Genomic DNA, 20,940 nt, shown 5'->3' with positions numbered 1-20,940 from the left:
GTCTCAATTTAGTGGTTACCCCAGGATCTGATGAGATACAATGATTGTTTAATTAAAAAAAGAGGGGGGGAATGGTTAAGGGAAAAAAATAAGTTTATTTGAAAACCAGATGTTATGCTTGCACTTTTTTAAAAATACAAAACTTCATGACAAGTTTAAGAAAAGTATACTGTTGGTAAATACAAAGAGGTGACCATCCTATCTGTGCTGACTGGAATGAACCCCGGGCCTTGGTTGGCCCTGCCTGTATAGAATCACTGTATAGAATCTGAAGCTGATAACTCCTCCTTTCAGTGAACTTGTAGCTGTTGATACGCTGAGGAGGAGAGTTTGGCTATCCAGCTTTCTTTCCATATGCATAGCTCAAAGGCAAAAGTTAGGGAACCTGTGGCCTTCCTGATTTTGTTGGACTTCAACTCCCATCAGCCAGCATGGCCCCATGGCTCAAGGACAATGGGAGTTGGAGTCCATCAACTTCGGGGGGGGGGGCCTACAAAGTTCCACCTCTGCTCTAAGGTGTACAAAAATAAGAGGTTAAGCATGGATTACCAAAGTATTAGCTTTGGTTCTTAGTATGCAGTTCTAAATCAAGTCGACCCTAGTATATTTCACATGGACTGAGTCAAGCTACTCCTTCGGGGGTGGGGGGGACATGGTGCAAAAAGCATGAGGTAGCTGCCCACTGTTTATTAGGCACTGAAGTCTCATGCTCCATCCAAGTTCATATGAAATCTGCTTCATGAAGAACATAAAATAAATGGCTGATTCGTCTTCTGCTGTAACACTCAAAGGGCATTCTTGTGCTCGAGAAGCATGCAGCTGGGGCATCTGTTTGCAGGTGCAGCATCTATCTGCACCATTGCTTTCAGACACACAAATACTCCATAAGAATTAAAGGAAAAGATGTGTTTTCTTCAGTAGAAGGACCCTGGGTAGAGCATCTGTCTTGCCTGCAGAAGGTCTCGGGTTCAGTCTCCAGGGTGGAGGAGAGGAGAGACCCCTGTTGAAACCCTGGATAGCTCAATAACTTTGCCACAAAAAATGCTCTACAGCTTTTGCATCTAGATTTTCACTTTTTGAAATAGGGCAACCCTAGTGTCACACTTGGGCCTCCAGCCGGTTTTCACTTCTGGCCCTACCTGCCACTGGCAAAAGGGTCCCTGGAGGTTGTCCAGGAGGGAATATACCGTAGTCCTCAGACTGGAAAAAGATCTGCTAACCTAGGCCACAATCCAACTCAAAGTAAGCATGCATCTAATTGTATGTCTTGGAGTCCGTGGAACTAACAAACACTTAACTCTGGCCCAATGGTGTGCTTGGCTTTTTTGCACAGAGAGAGATCTAAGGGTGGGTGGGGCTTCTTCATAAAATTCTTGTTTTTTTAAAAAATATGCCTGCATGGGAGAATGTAAACAGCTTACACTGAGAAATAAACGTGGCACGCTAGCACCTGACTGACACAAGAGCAGAATTCTAGGCGTCTCTCTCTGTGCAGTCTCCAATGGTGGAACATGATGCCATCATTCTTTAGTGAAACTTAAATCAGTTTTTTCCCTGCAATCGTAGCTACCCCTACCACAATGGAGGTGCGTTTAGAAAAACTGGGAGAATTGCAGTGTTTTCTTATTTCACAGTGAGATTTTCCAGCTGAGAAACATTGTTATGCATGTCCCATTACACTCTTAAATCAATATAAATGACTGATTAGCAAATGCTGTTAACGAGGTTTACTTGAGCAGGGCTGGCCCACCCATGAAGACCGTTGCCTCTGATGGCCTAACTGAGATCGAAGAGCATGTTATTCACCATTGCTGCCTCCTACGTGGGTGTGTCCCTGCCTCCACGGTTGCCACAAACCCACCTCCTCTGTCACAGGCAGGGTACAGCTGCGGAGAGGGATTGGATCCAGTGGCAGTGGGGAGTTTTCCTGAAGCAGCAAAACATCCTGGGCCATCCCAGAACTTGAGATTGTAACCTTAGTTTTAGATCTGGAAAATATGGTGTATATTTCACTTCCTGGTCTCCCATGTTTTGAGAATCGTGCCTTCTCTTTACTATAAAGAATGCATTGCCGTGAGCAGAGCCTGTTGATGTACCAACTTGCATTGTTACCTGATCTTGAGTGGATAGTGGATACGGTTGCCATTTGCTATGGCAAGAAGCCCTTGGAAAGAGAGTTTATGGATACCTTCCAACCAACAGTTCAGAATTGTCCATTTTGCTTGCTGTGGCTCCAGCGTGAAACTTCTGAAGCAGCAAAAACAGGAGGTTTCCTGTGCTCTTACTGGTATCACATCGCGGTGCACTTCCTCGGTGAGGTGGAGTCTGCATTCGCCTGTTTCCTGATGCTTTCTGTTTGAAAACAAATTTCAGTTCTTACGTCCTTCAGATTTCTTGATAGCCATCTATGCTAAACTAGGCTTGAACAAGACGTCTGAATTTTCCCTGAGAGATTTTGAGTGATAGACTTTATTTATTTATTTACTTATTTCTTGCATACATAACAATACTGTGTTCCTCCAAGGAATTCAAGGTGTCATACATGGTTCTCCACCCCCTCCCCAACCCCCATTTTATTCTCACAACAACCCTATGAGGTCAGTTATGCCGAGAGGCAGTGACTGGCCCAAGGTTGCCCAGTAGGGATTTGAACCCAGATCGCGCATGTCCTAGTGCAACACACTAAAAAGTACAACACATTTCCTGAACGATAAGGAACGAGGCTTAAGCATGCCTACTTTTTACAGGATAAAATTCAGCTGACACTGATAAAGATGGGCTGGATAGCCCAGCTAATTTCATGCAAAACCAGGTGACCCTTACCTGCCAAGTCTCTTCTTCCGATGCCCACCAGGCCTTCATACAGTCCTTTGACTGGGTTTTCCCCTGCCATAATCACGCTATGGAGCCAAATGAGCAACATCCTATGACCGTGTTCTCTGTAGCTTTTGCTGCCTAGAAAGAAGAACGGGGGATAGCAGGCTCACACACATGTACAAAGACCCTTAAATGCTTCATAGTGTCTTATGGCTTAAGTGTGAAGAGTGATTAGCTGTGGACTTGACTTGGAACAGTCACAACCAGATTCTTTGTTATAGGAAAAATGCCTATAATTTGGGACATGGCCACCACCTTGGGAGAATACTATCTACCACAGCTGTCACCATCTCCGTGTCCTCCAGCTGTTTTGGATTACAGTGTTATCAGGCTGAGGCTGATGAGAGACCAAACAGCTGGAGAACCCCAGGGCCACATTTACACCACACATTTAAAGCAGTATGGTAGCACTGTTCAGTCATGGCTTCCCCCAAAGGATCCTGGGAAGTGTAGTGTTTCAAAGGGTGCTGAGAGTTGTGAGGAGACCCCTATTCCCACCACAGAGCCACAATTTCCAGAGTGGTTTAACAATCACCTCAGGGAACTCTGGGAAGTGTAGTTTGGTGAGGGGACTAAGGGTCTCCTAACAAAGCTCAGCACTCTTAACAAATGGCAGTTCCCAGGATTAATTTAGGGTAGCCATGACTGTTTAAGTTACCGTAGTGCTTTAAGTATATATTGTGTAAATATGGCCAAGGTTGGCAAAGGCAGATCCTGGAGTGCAGTTGTTTGAGAAGGCAAGGGGGTTCCTTTCACAAACCTCCAAGCACCTCCTCCTTACTTCACAAATTTGCTTCTAATATCAGGCTATTGATTCTGTCTTTGAAAGTGTTCCCCAAACATTTTGATCGGTGAGGGGCAAAATTTTACTGTTTACACACTCAGGCACTGGGATTAAGCTGACCTCAAAGCACCACTCTCTGTGCTTTCTGCCTAAGTTGAAGCCCTCCGTTGGCAGCTGGCAAGTGACTCATGCAGAGAGGCAGCAGGGAGCCTCTCAGAAAACCCTCCTACATGCCTTCTGTGTGAGTGATCGGGGATGGACTGTTAACTGCTTTGCACACAGAAGGTTCCTGGTTCAGTCTCCAGGTAGGCAGGAGCTGGGAAACACTCTTCCTAAAAGTGCACGGGAAGTTGCTTCGTCTGAGCAACCGACCTACCTGCCCACTGGTGCTCAATGGCTCTGATATGAGCCTCGGTGAATTTCCAGTAATGTGCCAGCTTCTTCCACTCGTTGGGTTTGAGGTATTTGGTCGCAAGCCTCCACATGACGGAGCGGATGTGCTGCGTCTCCATCCGGTGGTCCTGCTTGAAGGTTAAGTGCTTGGCTACCCAGGAGTCGGAGTCGCTGTTCAGATTATCCTACAAAAAAGTGGAAAGAGCTGATTCACTACTAGCTTGAAATTCCCCCCAAAATTTTATTTCCTCTACTACTGACAAATGTTTTCTCCAAGCTGTCTATAATGGCTCTAAGTGGGTGCAGAGTGAAGGAGGTGCCTGCCTGCTGAGTTTGCTTGCTGATCAGAAAGCCACCGGTTCGAATCCCCGTGACAGGGTGAGCTCCCGTTGCTCAGTCCCTGCTCCTGCCAACCTAGCAGTTCGAAAGCACACCAGTGCAAGTAGATAAATAGGCACTGCTGTGGCGGGAAGGTATACGGTGTTTCCGTGTGTTCTGGTTTCATTCACAGTGTTCCATTGTGCCAGAAGTGGTTTAGTCCTGCTGGCCACATGACCTGGAAAGCTGTCTTGAATAAATGCTGGCTCCCTATGCCTGAAAGCGAGATGACCGCCGCAACCACATAGTCGCTTTTGACTGGACTTAACCGTCCAGGGGTCCTTTACCTTTACCTTTTACCTGGTGCTTCTAACCATTGATGGGCAACTTCAAGGCCCCTTTTCCTTTTCTCCTGCCTTAGGGTTCTTTATCTTCACATTTGGACCAGACAGCCATTCAAATGGAAGACACCTTTAAACATAAGGCTGCCTCTGACAGATCTTCAAAAAGAGGACCATCCTTTGTAAAGCAAGGACACATGGCCACCTCATCACATGCTTCGCCCTTGCCAAGAGCACACTCTTCTTTGTCATCTCTACTCCAGCCAAACTGACCTCTTCTTTCATTCACAGCACCTGCACTGCTTATCAACATTCTGTTGCTGACACCTTTCCCTTCAGCAGCTGTATCTGTGAACATTCCATACCCACAAGCCCATAGATAGAGATAGAGATACACACACACACACACACACACACACACACACTCGTACCTTGGATCCCGAACACCTTGGCACTTGGACATTTTGGCTCCCAAACACTGCAAATCTGGATGTGAGTGTTCTGGTTTGCAAAAATTCTTTGGAACCCGAACTTCCAACAGGGCTTCTGCGACTTCCAATTGGTTGCAGGAGCTTCCTGCAGCCAATCAGGAGCCGCGCTTTGGTTTCCGAAGGTTTTGGAAGTTGAACAGACTTCCGGAACGAATTTTGTTCAACTTTCGAGGTACCACTGTATACATGAATGTTTGGATATTCCATAATGCCCACCTACCTTTTCCCATTTGTAAAACCTATCTGCTTTGATGATCATGTCAGCCAGGTTGATGTGGTTGCCACGGGCAGCAATATCTAGGGATGTTTTACCTTGCTGAAATCAAAGGTAAGAGCAGCAGAAGGAAAGATTATTTTATTATTCTTTAGCAAAACTTATACACCGCTTGATGGTAATAAAACCACTAAGTGCTTTACAATCAGTATTATGATTATCGATAAACAGTGTAAAAACAAGTAATTAAAAGCATGTAAAAGATCATTAAAATAAGACAAGTTCAAAACACATCAGCCAACTATGTGTCTGGATAGGCTTTCCAAATCTCACAGCAAAAATCGCACAACAGCATTAATGCATTTATCACTTTTTTAAATGAACAAACAGTATTCAGCTCATAAAATTATATGCCACTTGACTGTAAGGAAGAAAGCTCCAAGTGGTTTGACTTCTGTCATTTTCCACTGATGAAAGATGCATAATATGATTTTGTAATATTTCTCCAGAAATTTAACATACTGTACGTGTGTGTGTGTGTGTGTGTGTGTGTGTGTGTGTGTGTAGAGCAACCTGCAAGGAATTGCTTCAGGGAAGGAAATGTGTTTTTGTCCAAATTTTGAACAGGGGACCAGGCAAATTTCATAAGCTCCCTGCAGCAAGTGAAAAAGGGAATCCAAGTGGAAGGAGGAGAGAGAGAAATGTTCTGTCGTTTGGGGCTCATTCACCCATGCACAATCGTATGACAACTGCCTAATGTGCTCGGTCCATTGCCGGGTCATGATATTTCTACCTTTGCAACATTGCAAAAAATGTTGCTCTGCTTTGCAGCTTCTCTGCAAGGCTCTGGCAAAAACCACGGTGGGAGATTCAGGAGAGACAACAAATGAAAACATACCAACCATCCAAATAACACAGCACTCGGCTAAACTACAGAATTCCCCACCACAAAGACATAGTGGTGGCTGCCAACATGGATGGCTTTAAAAACGGGTGAGGTGGATACCTCAAGCATAAGGCTATCAGTGCCTACAAATCAGGATGGCATACCACTGAATTCCAGTTCCTGGGAAGCACATGGGTTCTTTTCTTTATTAAAACTTCTTTTGAGTGTCATCTGCCTTCAGTTTCTTCTGAAGTCCAAAATAGTATTAATGTTTCCGTTCAAATATCTGTATGCTGATTGCTTGCATTCTATTCCAACCATGACTGAGAAGGTGCTACTTGTCTGCGATGGAATTATTACCTTGTCCGTTAGTTTTAAGTTCACCCCAGCGATAAGAATCATCTCAGCAATGTCTTGTCTCCCATGCTCTGCAGCAATATGCAGTGGGCTCTGCTGCCTCTGGGTAAAAACAGAAAATTAGGCGCTAGTATTAATGAGGGCCTATTGCTCTATGGTGGAGCACTGGTGGTCTCTTAACATTTGGGACATGTAGATCGTGTATCAATAGCATGAAACCATACAGTTTATTTCTTTAAAATAAAATAAAAGTCTTACATTATCAGGGATATCCAGGTCACATTCAACATCAATTAGGAGTTTAACGATGGCTGGGTGATTCTGTAGCACCGCAACGTGCATAGCTGATGCATTTTGCTGTAAAATGAAGCACACTGATAGTTTTGTGTACAGTTGAAGTGGGGGAAGTCTGCCTTCTAAGGTACATCCTCTGCGCTAGAAGGTCTGTCTCTTAACATGACAGCATTATTCAATGGAACAGGTACAGAACTCGGCAGGTGTGCAAAGGCACCCATTCTGCTCTGACACTGGAAACAGGTTTTAGGGCTAAAAGCCTGAAGGCAGAGAGGCCATCAATATATTGCCATTAAAGAACACAGGGTTTCCCAAACTTGGGTCTCCTGCTTTTTTTGGAGTACAACTCCCATCATCCCTAGCTAGCAGGACCAGTGGCCAGGGGTGATGGGAACTGTAGTCCAAAAACAGCTGGAGAGTCAAGTTTGGGGAAAGCTGCTTTAACATCTTGTTTTTGCTGCAACTGACTGACATAACTATTCCCTCAGAAACTGTAGCAATGGAAAGCAGCATTATATGAAGCTTATGGAGACACAGTATTTGTCCCTTCCAAGTTCTCAAGAAGATGCCTTTCTTAGCCTTCCTACCTCTTAGGAACATAACAAAGCTGCCTTATACCGAGTCAGACAATTGTTCCATCTAGCTCGGCATTGTCAACATTGACAGGCAGCATCTCTCCAGAATTTCAGAGCTGCTTGGAGATGCTGGGGGTTGAACCAGGGATCTGCATGCAAGGCAGCTGCTCTACCACTGAGCTACGGTTCACTGGAATGTCAGGAACTGACCCTCAGACCTTTTGCGTGTAAAGCCAAATGTGGAGGTACAAGTCCTCCTGATTCAATAAGAGCCAGGTGATTTAGCACAGCACATTAATATCCCCCCATTTCTTCTGCCATAAAAATGTGGTGAATATTGGGCCTCCCATCCAGGCACTTGACCAGACCTGAGACAAGCTTAAAAGGGTAAAGGGGACCTCTAACCATTGGGTCCAGTCGCAGACGACTCTGAGGTTGCGGCGCTCATCTTGCTTTATTGGCCGAGGGAGCCGGTGTACAGCTTCCGAGTCATGTGGCCAGCATGACTAAGCCGCTTCTGGTGAACCAGAGCAGCACACGGAAACACTGTTTACCTTCCCGCCGGAGCGGTATCTATTTATCTACTTGCACTTTGACATGCTTTCGAACTGCTAGGTTGGCAGGAGCTGGGACCGAGCAACGGGAGCTCACCCCGTCAGGGGGATTCGAACTGCCGACCTTCTGATCGGCAAGTCCTAGGCTCTGTGGTTTAACCCACAGCACCACTCGCGTCTGAGACAAGCTTAGCTTCTGCTAAAACAGGTGCATCCTCCACAGTTGGAGGAAGGATGCCTTGTTCCCAGTAGCTGGAAGTCGTAAGTGGGAAGAGCACTTGTTCTGCTTGTGAGCCTCCCAGAAGTATCTTGTTGACTACGGGGAGAACAAGAAGCTGGACTAGAGAGGCGTCAGGATCCAGCTGCCAGGTTCTTATTATGTTCTTATGTATTAAGAGCCCTCTGGTGGTGCAAAGGCCAAGAAGTTCTTGTGGGGTGGAATATCACATACTTGATTTGAACCAGATCAACCTTCCCCAATCTGGTGCACTCCAAATGCTTTGGACTACAACTCCCAGCAGCCACCAGCTGGCATGTTGACTGGGGCTGATCCAAAACATCTGGAGGGGGCAGCAAGCTGGGGGAAGGGTGTCCCAAGCCAGCTTTCACTGCTGCTGACTGGAGGTTGCTGGGAGTTGTAGTCCAACAACATTTGGAGGGAGCCAGTTGGCGAAAGCTATCCTAGACAACAATGGCTTGGCTGCTGAGCTTCTTAGCCTTCTTAACTTACAGCACCACTCCTACAAAGAGAGTCCAAGGATGGACTCAACAGACCCAATGGACTCTTACTCCTTCTTTCTTTGCTCAGAGGCGCAAAATTGCTGTAGGTGGTACCCGACCAAATGAGCTACTTACGTAATTCAGTGTATCTGTGTGAATTCCTGCATCAATAAGGATCCTGGCCATGATCTCATAGCCATTTTGTGCAGCATAATGAAGGCAGGTCATCTTTTTCTGAGAGAGAGAAAACACCGTTCAGACAGTACAGAGATTGTCCATGTGGCCCAAGGTTGCCTTAACTCAATCCCAATTATTTTATTGTTTATCAGCTGCCCCTGATAATCCTCAGCATCCTTCCTTCAGGGGAGCTGAGATGGGCATCACCTTCCAGTGAGAGCCACTGACCTGAGTTTGGATGTTGACATCACAGCCGGCTTCCAGGAGCAGCTTCATGCAGCCATGATGACCATTTTCAGCAGCCAAGTGCAGGGCGCTTAACCCTTCCTGGGAAGGGAGAAGAAGAGGGGAACCCTGACTGCACTTCTAATTATTTATTATTTCATAAAATGTACATACTATTTGATAGCGCAAAACAAAACAAAACCACAAAGTGGTTTACAAAAACAATTAAACAATGAAATGATCAGTTAAAAATAACTATTTTAAACTTTCAAAAATAATTAAAACCAACAATAAGCTAAAAACCAGATTGAAACACATCAACATTCTCCATGTCTAAAAACAAAAATGTTTTTAGCAGGTGCCAAAAAAGAGAACTCCTGTACTCTCCCTCTCCTTAGCGATCTTGCCATTCAGCTTTTTGAGCTGGGCCAAGAAGTGGCAATATATTTCCTCCAGAAACTGGTGCCAATCAATGACTGAACTCAACCTCCTCCTTCTCCGCTGTCCTCCCCACCTCCACAAATACTTTCATGAATCTCATACCCTCCAACATTCCGCAGAGGAAAACCCTGACATTTGGCTTCCAGGGCCGCATGCCCACATGAGTCATGTGACTTGCGAGAGAGAATGGCCTCCCCCAAACGAGTTTTTCAGGGCCGAGAGCGAGCAAGTGAGCAACTTCCCAACTCCCCTCCCCACTAACCATCACAGTGCACATGGCAGGAGCAGAGGCGGAAGGAAAAGAGCCTTGGCACCTGCCCATACCATATTTTTCCTCCTCTGTTGGGGTCCACATGCTGCTGCTTACGGTTCTGCTCCTATAGTTGGCTGCTCCTTGCTAGAGTGGCATACCTGAGCTGTGGTGCTCAAGGGCAAGAGGAGCACCTGGGGCAGCTACTCTGTACATCTTTCAGGGCTGCACTTTCGCGGGAGCTAGGTGAATCTCGCGAGAGCACGCCCTCTCCCCCAATGCACATCTTTCGGGGCCACACTCTTTCAGAAGCCAAAACCAGACATCTCATGATCCAGTCAGAAGCTGGAGTGGCTTCTGCAATTCCGGGATGCCTTGCTTAAATCAGGACAGTTGACGGGTATGGCATCTTCATGGTGTACTCTTCCTACTGAGTGAACTATGTTCCTCAAAGGATGGTTAGAGTGTCAGATCAGGACCTGCAAGACCATGAGCGGTACCCCATGTTAATTGGATCCATTGAAATCACAGGAATTTAAGTGTGTTGTATTTCACTTGGTCTACTCTGAGCACACCTGGTTCAATAGCCCACTCAGGGACAATGACCAATCGGTGGCCTTAGGTCAGCCACTATCTCCCAGTCTAACCTACCTCACAGGGTTGTTGTGAGGGTGAAATGGGGAGGACAACTATGTACATCACCTTGAATGCCTTGAAGGAAAAGGAGGAGATAAACATAATAAACTAGCAAAGGTCTTCTTCTCACCGTATTCTTCTCATCAAGGTTCATTCCTACATCTATAAGCTTCTGCAGCACCTCTGCATGACCATTCTTGGCAGCTAGATGAAGCGCTGTGTTCTTCTCCTGCAAATCAAGGTGACATCCAATAGAAATAAGTGTGGGTAATATCCTCTCAAAGTACCAATAATTTAAGGGCCAGTCTAGATGGAGAGGAAATAAGCAAAGCCCCAAAGGGTGAGGAAGACCCACAGACAACAGCAACTGGACTGAACGGGATGCTGATTCCTGTTCCTTTTCATACCTTGTCTTTGATTCTGCAGGCACAACCTAAGCGAATCAGGAAGTCAACCACCTCCAGTTGCCCATTCTCAGCAGCCAGATGAAATGCCGTCCTGTCCATCTTTAAGGAGAGAAAGGATGAGAGTCATTGTGGTATAGTGGTTATGGTGTTAGACTAGGACCTGGGAGACCAGGGTTCAAATCCACACTTGGCTATGAAGCTCACAGAGTGACTTTGGGACAGTCACTGCCTGATAACATATTTGAAAAACAAGAGCTATTTACAAAAAAATCCAGTGTCTTAGACTGTTCCGAAAAATTCCCACCTTGTCTTTCTTATCCAGCTGCACATCTTCAAGGTCTTCCATGATGAACTCAATGACCCTGATATGACCTCTTTGGGCTGCGCAATGCAACAAGTTGCGACCATTCTGGGAGGGGGGAAAAAAGGAATAGGATTCAGTTCCTGAGATGTGGGCCTAACACACAAACTGTTTTGAACTACAGTGGTACCTCGGGTTACATACGCTTCAGGTTACATATGCTTCAGGTTACAGACTCCGCTAACCCAGAAATAGTACCTCGGCTTAAGAACTTTGCTTCAGGATGAGAACAGAAATTGTGCTCCGATGGTGCGGCAGCAGCGGGAGGCCCCATTAGCTAAAGTGGTGCTTCAGGTTAAGAACAGTTTCAGGTTAAGAACGGACCTCCGGAACGAATTATGTACTTAACCCAAGGTACCACTGTATAGCTCCCATCAGTCCAATTAAACCTAATTGCATATTCAAATGTATCCCTATCATGTTTTATGACTTCCTTGATATTGTATGTGGGCTGGAACTGGTCTGTGACCAAAATAATAAAATTCAATTTCCTTCTATTGTTCTGACCCCAGCCACCACTGGGTGGGTCCACTACCCAAAGCTTGCCCACAAAGAAATGCAGCCCTTGGGCTTCCAAAGAGCTCCTCACTCCTGATCTAGTATCCCTGAGCAATGTATTTTTAACAGAGGAAGTGTGACGAACATATTGAAGATGGGAATTCCAGGAATGGAGGCGGACGAGGACAAAGCAGTCAACTCTTCCTCTTTGGAGTTGCATGAACTTTCCCCTGCACTTTACAACCACCACAGCCTCATTGAGTGCCAAAAATATCCTCCATGCTTATCTTAAGTTATTTATTATAAAAAATATACAGCCTTGCCCTTCTGGCTATGTATGCTTTACACAGTTCCAAACTTGCCCCGCTGAGCAAACACCACCTGCCCACACAGGACGACTGGATGCTCCTGACTAAGAGCCCCCAGCTGCTATGAGGCTACTTTCGCAGCCACTTCCGCGTGCCTTGGGAGACATGCATCTCTGAGTGGTTTCAGTTCAGGCCAAAGGAACTGCATGCATGTGATAAAGGTCATCAGGTTTAAGACTGGTCATTGCAAACATTTGCATTAGGCTGGCAGGAAGGAGAGAGGAACTTGTGGAGCAAATGATGTACCAGGCAATTTTCATCCCCCAGTTTCCAGTGCATTTTACCATTACTTTCCTCAGCGTAGACAGTCCAGGGCTTTCTTGGGAAGTGTGTTTGCTATGCAAGAGCCCCAATCCACTGTAAATGTACATCCCAAGGGAAGATCTACACCACACATTTAAATCACACTCAACACACATTTAGAGCATGTGACTTCCCCCAAGGAATCATGGGAATTGTTGCTTAAGGTTGCTGGGAACTATAGCTCTGTCGAGGTGAAACTACTGTTCCCATGATTCTTTGAGAGACGCCATGTGCTTTAACTGTACCATTTGGATCTTCCTTTAAATTTGCCAGTCACAGTGCAACCTGAATTTGCTGGTGTTCAAACGATTTCCACCTGCAAATTAGTGAGGGCAGTATTCAACTGAGTTTTACTTGGAGTAGGTCCATTAATTTCAGTGGGTCTGCCCTCAGTAAGACTGAGTTGACTACCACTCTGACTGCCTGGAAACACCCTAAATTGCTTATTCAGATTTCAAACTTTTAAAAATTTATAGATTCTGCAATCAACCCACACATGCAGTCAAAAGGTAATGAAGGAATCTCTCTTTCTCTGTCATACAAAGCTGTTAATACCAGGGAGCCAAGGAACGATGCCATACCTTGTTTTGGCAGTTGATTTTGGCACCAGCAGTGACAAGGATCTGAAGGACACGGAGGTGGCCAAACCAGGCAGACAAGAGGAGGGCGTTCATCCCAAACTGGGTAGCCAGAGAGAGACAGAAGAAAGGTCATCTTGGGTCTGGAATAAAATGGCAGTTAGTCCTTGCTCAATTTGCCTAGGAGAAAGTTGTGTGTTCTAGGAATGTAGGAAGCTGCCTTACACTGAGACAGACCTTTCGGTCCATCTAACTCAGTATTGTCTACACTGACTGGCAGTAGTTTGCCAGGGTTTCAGACCAGGATTATTTCCTGGTCCTACCTGGAGATGGGACGCGGGTGGCACTGTGGGTTAAACCACAGAGCCAAGGCTAGCCGATCAGAAGGTCGGCGGTTCAAATCCCCGCAATGGGGTGAGCTCCCGTTGCTTGGTCCCTGCTCCTGCCAACCTAGCAGTTCGAAAGCACATCAAAGTGCAAGTAGATAAATAGGTACCACTCCAGCGGGAAGGTAAACGGCGTTTCCGTGCACTGCTCTGGTTCGCCAGAAGCGGCTTAGTCATGCTGGCCACATGACTCGGAAGCTGTCTGAGGACAAACGCCAGCTCCCTCGGCCAATAAAGCGAGATGAGCACCGCAACCCCAGAGTCGTCCGCGACTGGACCTAATGGTCAGGGGTCCCTTTAACTTTACCTGGAGATGCTGGGGATTGACCCTGGGACCTGGTTGCATTTTTCTAAAAATATATGCTGGTTTAGCATATGCCTATAATAAACTGCTGCCAAAGTGATGTCACATCGCATTTTAGCATTTGTGACTTGTACTTTGTATGCTGGTTAAGTCCATGGCAATGAACGTCTACCATCATCGTATGCAGAAGAGCCAGTTGCCCTACTGGGAGTTGTTGCCCAAAACATTTGAAGGGCACCAGTTTCAGGAAGGCTATCCCTGAGCCTCTATCATTCACCTCTGCCTTTTGAAAAGAACCTTTATTATTTTTTTATGACACATTCATTTTTCACTTCCCTGTATTTTACCACCTGTATTGGTGGCTAAACATTTTAAACAAATAAACCAAGCAAGCTTCTTAGAGGAGGTTCTCATTCAAAGCAACCAAGGAGCTGGGTTTTAAGAGGCCAGCCGCATTTCGCACAGATGCAAGAGCTGAGATCCTCCTCAAGCTTACGTTGTCCTCGTCATTCACAGAGGCATCGTGGTCTAGGAGAAGACGGACGGCCTGTTCGTGACCAGCTCCTGCAGCCCAGTGGAGAGCGGTCCTGTCTATCTGGAAAGGAAGGACAAGGTTAAGTAGGGGGAAGAAAAGGATGCAGAACAGGTGGGTGGGTGCTGGGCAAACTGCTGTCAGTGCCCCCCCCAGCCACGCCTTCCCTCTGCAACTAAATATTCATTTATTTTACATTCTATCCAATCTTTCCTCCAAGGAACTCAAGGTGGTGTGGATGTGCTCCATCGTCTAACTTCTCTGCAAAGAAATCAGGATGAACATTCAATAAACTTAGAAGCCCCCAGTGCTGGAATTACATATAAGCTAAACAAGCTATAGCTTAGGGCCCCACTTTTGGGGGCCCCTAAAAAATTTAAAGGGAAAAAACAACAACTGAATGTACATTTCCAAAATATAAGATAAAAAACAAATAAAATAAAACCCACATACAGCAACAGTGTTTTGTGTTGTGTATGGACCTATTAGGTCCATAAGTTACCATATAGCATATATTCAACACAAAAAACAGCGACAATTTGTTGTTGACAAAGGACAGCTGGACATATAAAGGGCCCCATTACCTTCAGTAGCTTAGGGCATCATCAAACCTAAATCCAGCCTCGGAAGCACCCATAGTTTCTGGGTGTCCTTTTCCCCTCCTCCCTCCTAATGCCTTTTCCTTTTGTGCCACCTCTTTCGCACTGCAAGTCTCGTAAGCTGCTCTGGGAGCTTTTGTGGCTGAAGAGTGGGATAAAAATGCTCAGTATAATAATTAAAAAATATATTTGGGGCTGATTTAACTTTGGGGCTAGCTTAGTGCTTATAAAACACTGGAGGGAGAGTTTGGCAACAGAAAATATGTCCCTTTCCCTCCCGACCCCATTTCAGCTTCGCTGTTCAAGGAGATTGGGGAAAGTCTCAGGACAGAGTTCTTGGATCTACTGTGGTACCTCGGGTTAAGAACTTAATTCGTTCTGGAGGTCCATTCTTAACCTGAAATTGTTCTTAACCTGAGGTACCACTTTAGCTAATGGGGCCTCCTGCTGCCGCCATGCCGCCGGAACACAATTTCTGTTCTCATTCTGAAGCAAAGTTCTTAACCCGAGGTACTATTTCTGGGTTAGCGGAGTCTGTAACCTGAAGCGTCTGTAACCTGAGGTACCACTGTACTTGGTTTGGTTTTGTTCTCCTGCAACCCAAAACGTCCCTGTGTTCCAACTGTGAAGGGTCTAGATAAGATGTAGAAACCTGTGTGCCATCAAGATGTTCCCGGATAGCGTCAGTGAACGTGGTCAAGGGCAAGGGATGATGGGAGATGTAGTTCAGCAACATCCAGAGGGACACAGGTTCGTCACCTCAATTCAGATTTTTGGGGAAGAGCCCGCAACACGCAACATTATCTGGACCCCATCCCCTGTAAGCACTTACATTATTCTTGGCCTTGACATCCACCCCTCTCTTGATCAGCTCATTCATCCGCACTGTGTTGTTCCGCTTTGCCGCATCGTGAAACTCTTTCTCTGATAGAAGCACTTGGGAAGAAAAACAGGGCATGGTGGTGTTAATGATGGTTACAGTGCAGGTTGTAAGATGGAAAAACACAGAAATTAAATCCTAGAGGCAGCTGGGTACATATTGTTGACTGCAAGGAGGTGCCCGCTGAACAGATGGAACAGATGGTCCGGCACAGTTAGCTTGGAGTCTTCAGTCAGTCTCAGAGGGTGGATCATTCTGTTATGGGCCCATGCTAGGAAGCCATCGGAAGCAGAATTTCCTGCCTCCAGCAAAGCCTCCTTGGATAGAGCAAAGTCAGATCAGGGACTCGCACAAAGACCCAACGGGCATCCTCTATGGCAGCAGACAGCAACACAGGGCAGAAGGTTTCTCACCCTAACATGATGGTTCAGCACAATAAAAGCCAAATTGGAATGGAGACAGTGACAGAATGTAGGAAACATAGGAGGGTTGCCTCAAGTTGAAGCAGATCACTGGTCCACCTAGCTCAGAATTATCAACATTGACCAGTTCAGAGGCAGCGAGTCCCTCTCAGCTCTGCCTACAGATGCTGTGGCACCCCTCAAAAAACATTTATTTATTTTTAAGACTATAAGCCATTTAATATTGAAATAGCCAAGCTTTGAACAGGAATATATAAAAATACAACTAAGTATGATCTGAGGGCTTTAGAAGGAAATGCCCACCCCCAAGATGAAACGGAGATATTTATTTACACAGGATGACTAGTACTTATAAGTTATAATAAACTAGAGGTAGTATAAACCACAGCTTTCATAAAACACACACACGCACATATACTGACAGGGCAGGGGTGGATTTACACAGCACACTTTATGCCCTTGCCTTCTTGTGTTTTTTTCTACAGCCATGAGACAAGTATAAAGTCAACTGAAGGGAACTGTAAAAAACATATGGAGGGAGGGGAAGGGTGGCGGAGGGAGAACTATTGTTAAATTCACAGTCATGCTTCAGGAAGAAGCAGATTTAAAGCAGTTATTAATGAAAGGAATTTGGTAAGACGTATCTATAAAACTATATAACGATTTTCTTTTGGGATAAACAAATAGGTTGGTACTTTATTAAGAATTATAATGAGCGAGACACCTTTTGGATAATCCACTCTTCATATTATAGACAGTGATACCCTGGTCCTCAAACGCCTTGGTACTCAAACAACTTGGAACCCAAACACTGCAAACCCGGAAGTAAGTGTTCCAGTTTGCAAACTTTTTTCAGATGCCGAACGTGCTGTTTTTAGTCTTACGCTTCCTATTTGATAGCCACACTTTCGTTTTGAGTGTTACGCTGAGGTCTGTCTATTTTTGGGGGTTTTTTTGTGGCTCTTTTTTTGTGTGTGACTGTGTGGAACCCAGTTCAGCTACTGATTGATTGATTGATTGTGTGACTGCAGCACATTGTTTATTGCTTTCATTTTACGGATCCATGGTCTCATTAGATAGTAAAATTCATGTTAAAGTGCTGTTTTAGGGGTTGTTTTTAAAAGTCTGGAACGGATTAATCCATTTTGCATTACTTTCTATGGGAAAGCGCACCTTGGTTTTGGAACGCTTTGGTTTTGGAACAGACTTCCGGAACAGATTAAGTTTGAGAAGTTAATGGCGACAAATTCATGGGGAATAAGGCAGTCCATGGCTACTCACCACAATGGCTATACAGTGATACCTTGGGTTAAGAACCTGAAACTGTTCTTAACCTGAAGCACCACTTTAGCTAATGGGGCCTCCTGCTGCTGCCGGAGCACGATTTCTGTTCTCATCCTGAAACAAAGTTCTTAACCTGAGATACTATTTCTGGGTTAGCAGAGTCTGTAACCTGAAGCGTCTGTAACCTGAAGCGTCTGTAACCCGAGGTACCACTGTATTCTTACTTGCACAGTATGCATCTGTATTCCTGTTGCTGGGAATCACAAGCAGAGAGGGCAGTGCTGTTGCACTCAGGTCTTGCATGTGGGCTTCCTATTGGGGCATCTGTGAGACCACTGTGAGAACAGAATAGGGGACTGGCCATCTGTCACAGATGCTTTAGCTGAGATTCCTGTATTGAAAGGAGTTGCGCCAGATACTGTTCTATGACTCAATGGGCCATTGACCCGAGCCAGCAGGGCTCTCCTGTTCTTAAAGACTGTACCTGCTGCAGATGTCATGTATCAAGGGTGGATCTTGTACATAAACTTAGATGGCTTTAGAAGGAGGCTAGACAAATTCATATAACAATAAAGCTAAACATACATACACATACTGGTGCAGCAATAAAACTGCTAGCACATTTGCAAAGCTAAGCAGGGTCCCAGTATGGTTTCAGATTGGATGGGAGACCATGCACTGAGATTGCTGCATCAAAAGCGGGGGAGGGTTAGACTTGTTGATCCCTCAGGGTCCTTTCCAACTCTACAGGTCTTTCAATGGATATATGCTATCTCCAGTTTTGGAGACAATGCCCCTCTTAATACTAACCGCTGAGAATCACAAGTGGGGACGCTGCTGCCACTCAGGTCCTGCTTTTGGGCTTCACATGGAGGCACCTGGTCAGTCATGGTGAGAACAAGAGGCTAGACCAAATGGGCCATTGTCTTGATCCAAACTATTGTTCTTACATATATATATTTATTCCAATTTTTGGAACCAGTAAAGTATATTCCAAATTTTAAAAGATGCCTGACACCCATGTTATACTTTGTATAAGTTGTATGGAATAAATATAAATATAAATATTACATATATGTATGTATGTATGTGTGTGTGTGTGTGTGTGTGTGTATAATAATAATATAAATACATAAATATAAATAAATAGGTAGGTTTCCTAACATCTCTTGGCACCCTTAAGGAGCAACAGCTCCCATAAATATTTGGGGGAAGCTATAGCTGTTTAAGGGACGTGGGTGACGCTGTGGGTTAAACCACAGAGCCTAGGACTTGCCGATCAGAAGGTCGGTGGTTCGAATCCCCACTACGGGGTGAGCTCCCGTTGCTCAGTCCCTGCTCCTGCCCACCTAGCAGTTTCAAAAGCACATCAAAGTGCAAGTAGATAAATAGGTACCGCTCCAGCGGGAAGGTAAACGGCGTTTCTGTGCACTGCTCTGGTTCGCCATAAGTGGCTTAGTCATGCTGGCCACATGACCCCGAAGCTGTAGGGATGAGCGCTGCAACCCCAGAGTCGGCCATGACTGGACCTAATGGTCAGGGGTCCCGTTACCCTTATAGCTGTTTAAAGTGGTATCACAGTGCTTTTAAATGGAAGCGGCCGCAGACACCCAATTAATTAGCTAACCAACGCCAGGGTATCTGTGCAATAATCACCAACAACTGTTTTGTGAACATGCCGCCAGAGTGGCCAATGTAGTAACATTCAGACGTTGTTGGGCATCAGCTCACATCACTCCTTGAGAGCAAAGACAAAGCTCAGGGATGATGGGAAATGTAGTCCAACACCAGCTTGTTATTGAAATAGCTATTTTCTCTCTGTGTGCGCACGTCCATGGATGTGTAATCAGGATTGGGACCTCAGCATGCAGATAGATAGGGCTTTTTTAACCCTCTGTGGTCCTGATGAAAATTAACCCCCTGCACACTTGCAGCTGGGCAAGAAGCTCTTGGGGCGGAAGAGGGTGGGTGGTATCGGGGTGTAAGGTTTCAACTCTCCCCACTCCACCTGCACCGTGCTCCAGATCCTGCAGCTCCTCCTCCAAAACTCAAAAGGTGCAGTTACACGTGTACGCCAGGGGGACCAGCAGGCGCGCGCCCACTTCGTGCATCGGCTGCCCCTAATGCAGGCGACTAAATCTGATCCTCACTCAAAGAACAACCCCACAAAAGCCCCAACTCTCAGGTGAGGGGTCTTAGAGAGAAAGCACAAATAGCTGGAACGCAAGCGCCCCGGCTCAACGGGCTCGAGGACCGGGCGAATTCCTGCCCATTTCGGTCAGATCTTCCACGAGGAGCGCGCCGAGGCGGCTTTCAGCAGAGGCCGGGAAGAACTCTTCTCCTTCCCCGCCGAAGCCTGCTGCTCCCCGCTCCCCCTTTCCGACGGAACAATCCTCCCTCCCTCCCCCCCAACTCGAAGCCCTACTTATCCAGTGTCACCCCCCCATTCCCTCCTCTAACCCCTTTCACTTCGCCGCTTTCCCTTCCGATTGCAACCCCGATTGCACGCTCCTCGGGGCGGGAACTTAAACCTTCGACCGCAGTGGCACTGCCAGCACCGGCCACATTATACAGAGCGAGGAAGTCGGTGGGAAGTCCAAGAGGAGCCCTCGGTTCTTCCTCTACTTTTGCCTCGGACCCCTCTCCACCCCGCTTCGTTTCTCCCCCCTCCACAGCCCGCACCCATTTCACTTACGGGTGTCATCCTCGGAAGCCAAGTCGTTCTCCATGGCCCCTGCAAGCTCCTCACCGCCAGAGCATCCCAGCTGTAGCCCGGCCTCCGCTTTCGGAGGCAGGAGAAGCCTGCCTGCCTCTCCTTTGGCTAAACGCAGCAGCAGCAGCAGGCGCCAGGATTTGAACGCGCATCCCTTAAGCCCTGGGCATGGGGCGCGCTCTCCGCCCCGCGGCCCAGCTGTGCAGGCTGCGGAGGATAAGATGGTGTCAAATTACTCCATCCGCGGCGGCATCTCCTTCTGCTGCTTCTGCTGCTTTTTCCCTCCGTCTCCTCCTAGCGGGGCTTGTGGGAAATGTGCTTAAAATAGCCTGTGAGCCATTACACAGAAAGGGAGCTCAGCTCCCCTTGGACTTGTCATGGGCGAAGCTGCATTCACACGTGCGCCCTGTCCCCCACTCCACTTCGGTGTCTGAATGGGTGCAGGCTGGGCCCAGCCTCTGGAGAGAGAGGAATTGGCACGTGTGTGTCTAAATATTGAGCAAAGGGGATGCATGAAGAGGTGTGTCTGCCTTCCACTGTCTGGAGAGGTTTCGATTCATCTGTTAATATTGACCTTTCTGTACCTGCCCCGCTCTTGACACGGAAGGTGACACAGGGCGGTTTACACAGAAGGAAAAAGCAATCACTATTAAAATGCACACACACACACACAATGCAAAAGACTTCTTAAAAAAGCAGCATGAAATAATCTGGAGGATTTACCCCCTTGCAGAACTACAATTCCCAGCACCCTTAATAAACTACAGTTCCC

General features: G+C 46.3%; 1 protein-coding gene across 5 annotated transcripts; it reads right to left on the bottom strand.

The window, feature by feature from the left end:
* Positions 1-1,723: 1,723 nt before the first annotated feature.
* On the bottom strand, positions 1,724-20,524 carry ANKDD1A (ankyrin repeat and death domain containing 1A). 5 transcript variants are annotated; one of them, XM_083586686.1, is made up of 16 exons: positions 20,151-20,524; positions 17,680-17,846; positions 15,702-15,805; positions 14,235-14,333; positions 13,052-13,150; positions 11,245-11,349; positions 10,941-11,039; positions 10,664-10,762; positions 9,210-9,308; positions 8,940-9,038; positions 6,920-7,018; positions 6,665-6,763; positions 5,425-5,520; positions 4,038-4,239; positions 2,824-2,955; positions 1,724-2,352 (listed from the first exon to the last, which is right to left on the bottom strand). In XM_083586686.1, the coding sequence occupies exons 2-16, from the start codon at positions 17,756-17,758 to the stop codon at positions 2,291-2,293; spliced, it is 1,572 nt and encodes a 523-aa protein (XP_083442812.1). In that variant the 5' UTR covers positions 17,759-17,846; positions 20,151-20,524; the 3' UTR covers positions 1,724-2,290. The 5 variants fall into 5 exon arrangements, with proteins under 5 accessions (XP_083442812.1, XP_083442813.1, XP_083442815.1 ...); XM_083586687.1 differs by lacking the exon at positions 17,680-17,846 and having other exon boundaries at positions 20,151-20,513; XM_083586689.1 differs by lacking the exons at positions 17,680-17,846; positions 20,151-20,524 and having other exon boundaries at positions 13,052-13,191; positions 14,235-14,329.
* Between the last annotated feature and the right edge of the window lie 416 nt (positions 20,525-20,940).

Source organism: Podarcis filfolensis (genome assembly GCF_964270895.1).
Source record: "Podarcis filfolensis genome assembly, chromosome: 14".
Taxonomy (NCBI): Eukaryota; Metazoa; Chordata; class Lepidosauria; order Squamata; family Lacertidae; genus Podarcis; species Podarcis filfolensis.
This window is presented reverse-complemented; position numbering and strand designations above follow the sequence as displayed.

Coding starts and splice junctions, on each gene's coding strand:
- ANKDD1A (XM_083586686.1), bottom strand. CDS start 17,758: ATGCAAGACCTGAGTGCAACAGCACTGCCCTCTCTGCTTGTGATTCCC. Junction 11,040..11,244: donor AGCTGGATAAGAAAGACAAG/GTGGGAATTTTT, acceptor CTCTCCTTAAAG/ATGGACAGGACGGCATTTCA. Junction 5,521..6,664: donor ACTTAAAACTAACGGACAAG/GTAATAATTCCA, acceptor CTTTGATTTCAG/CAAGGTAAAACATCCCTAGA.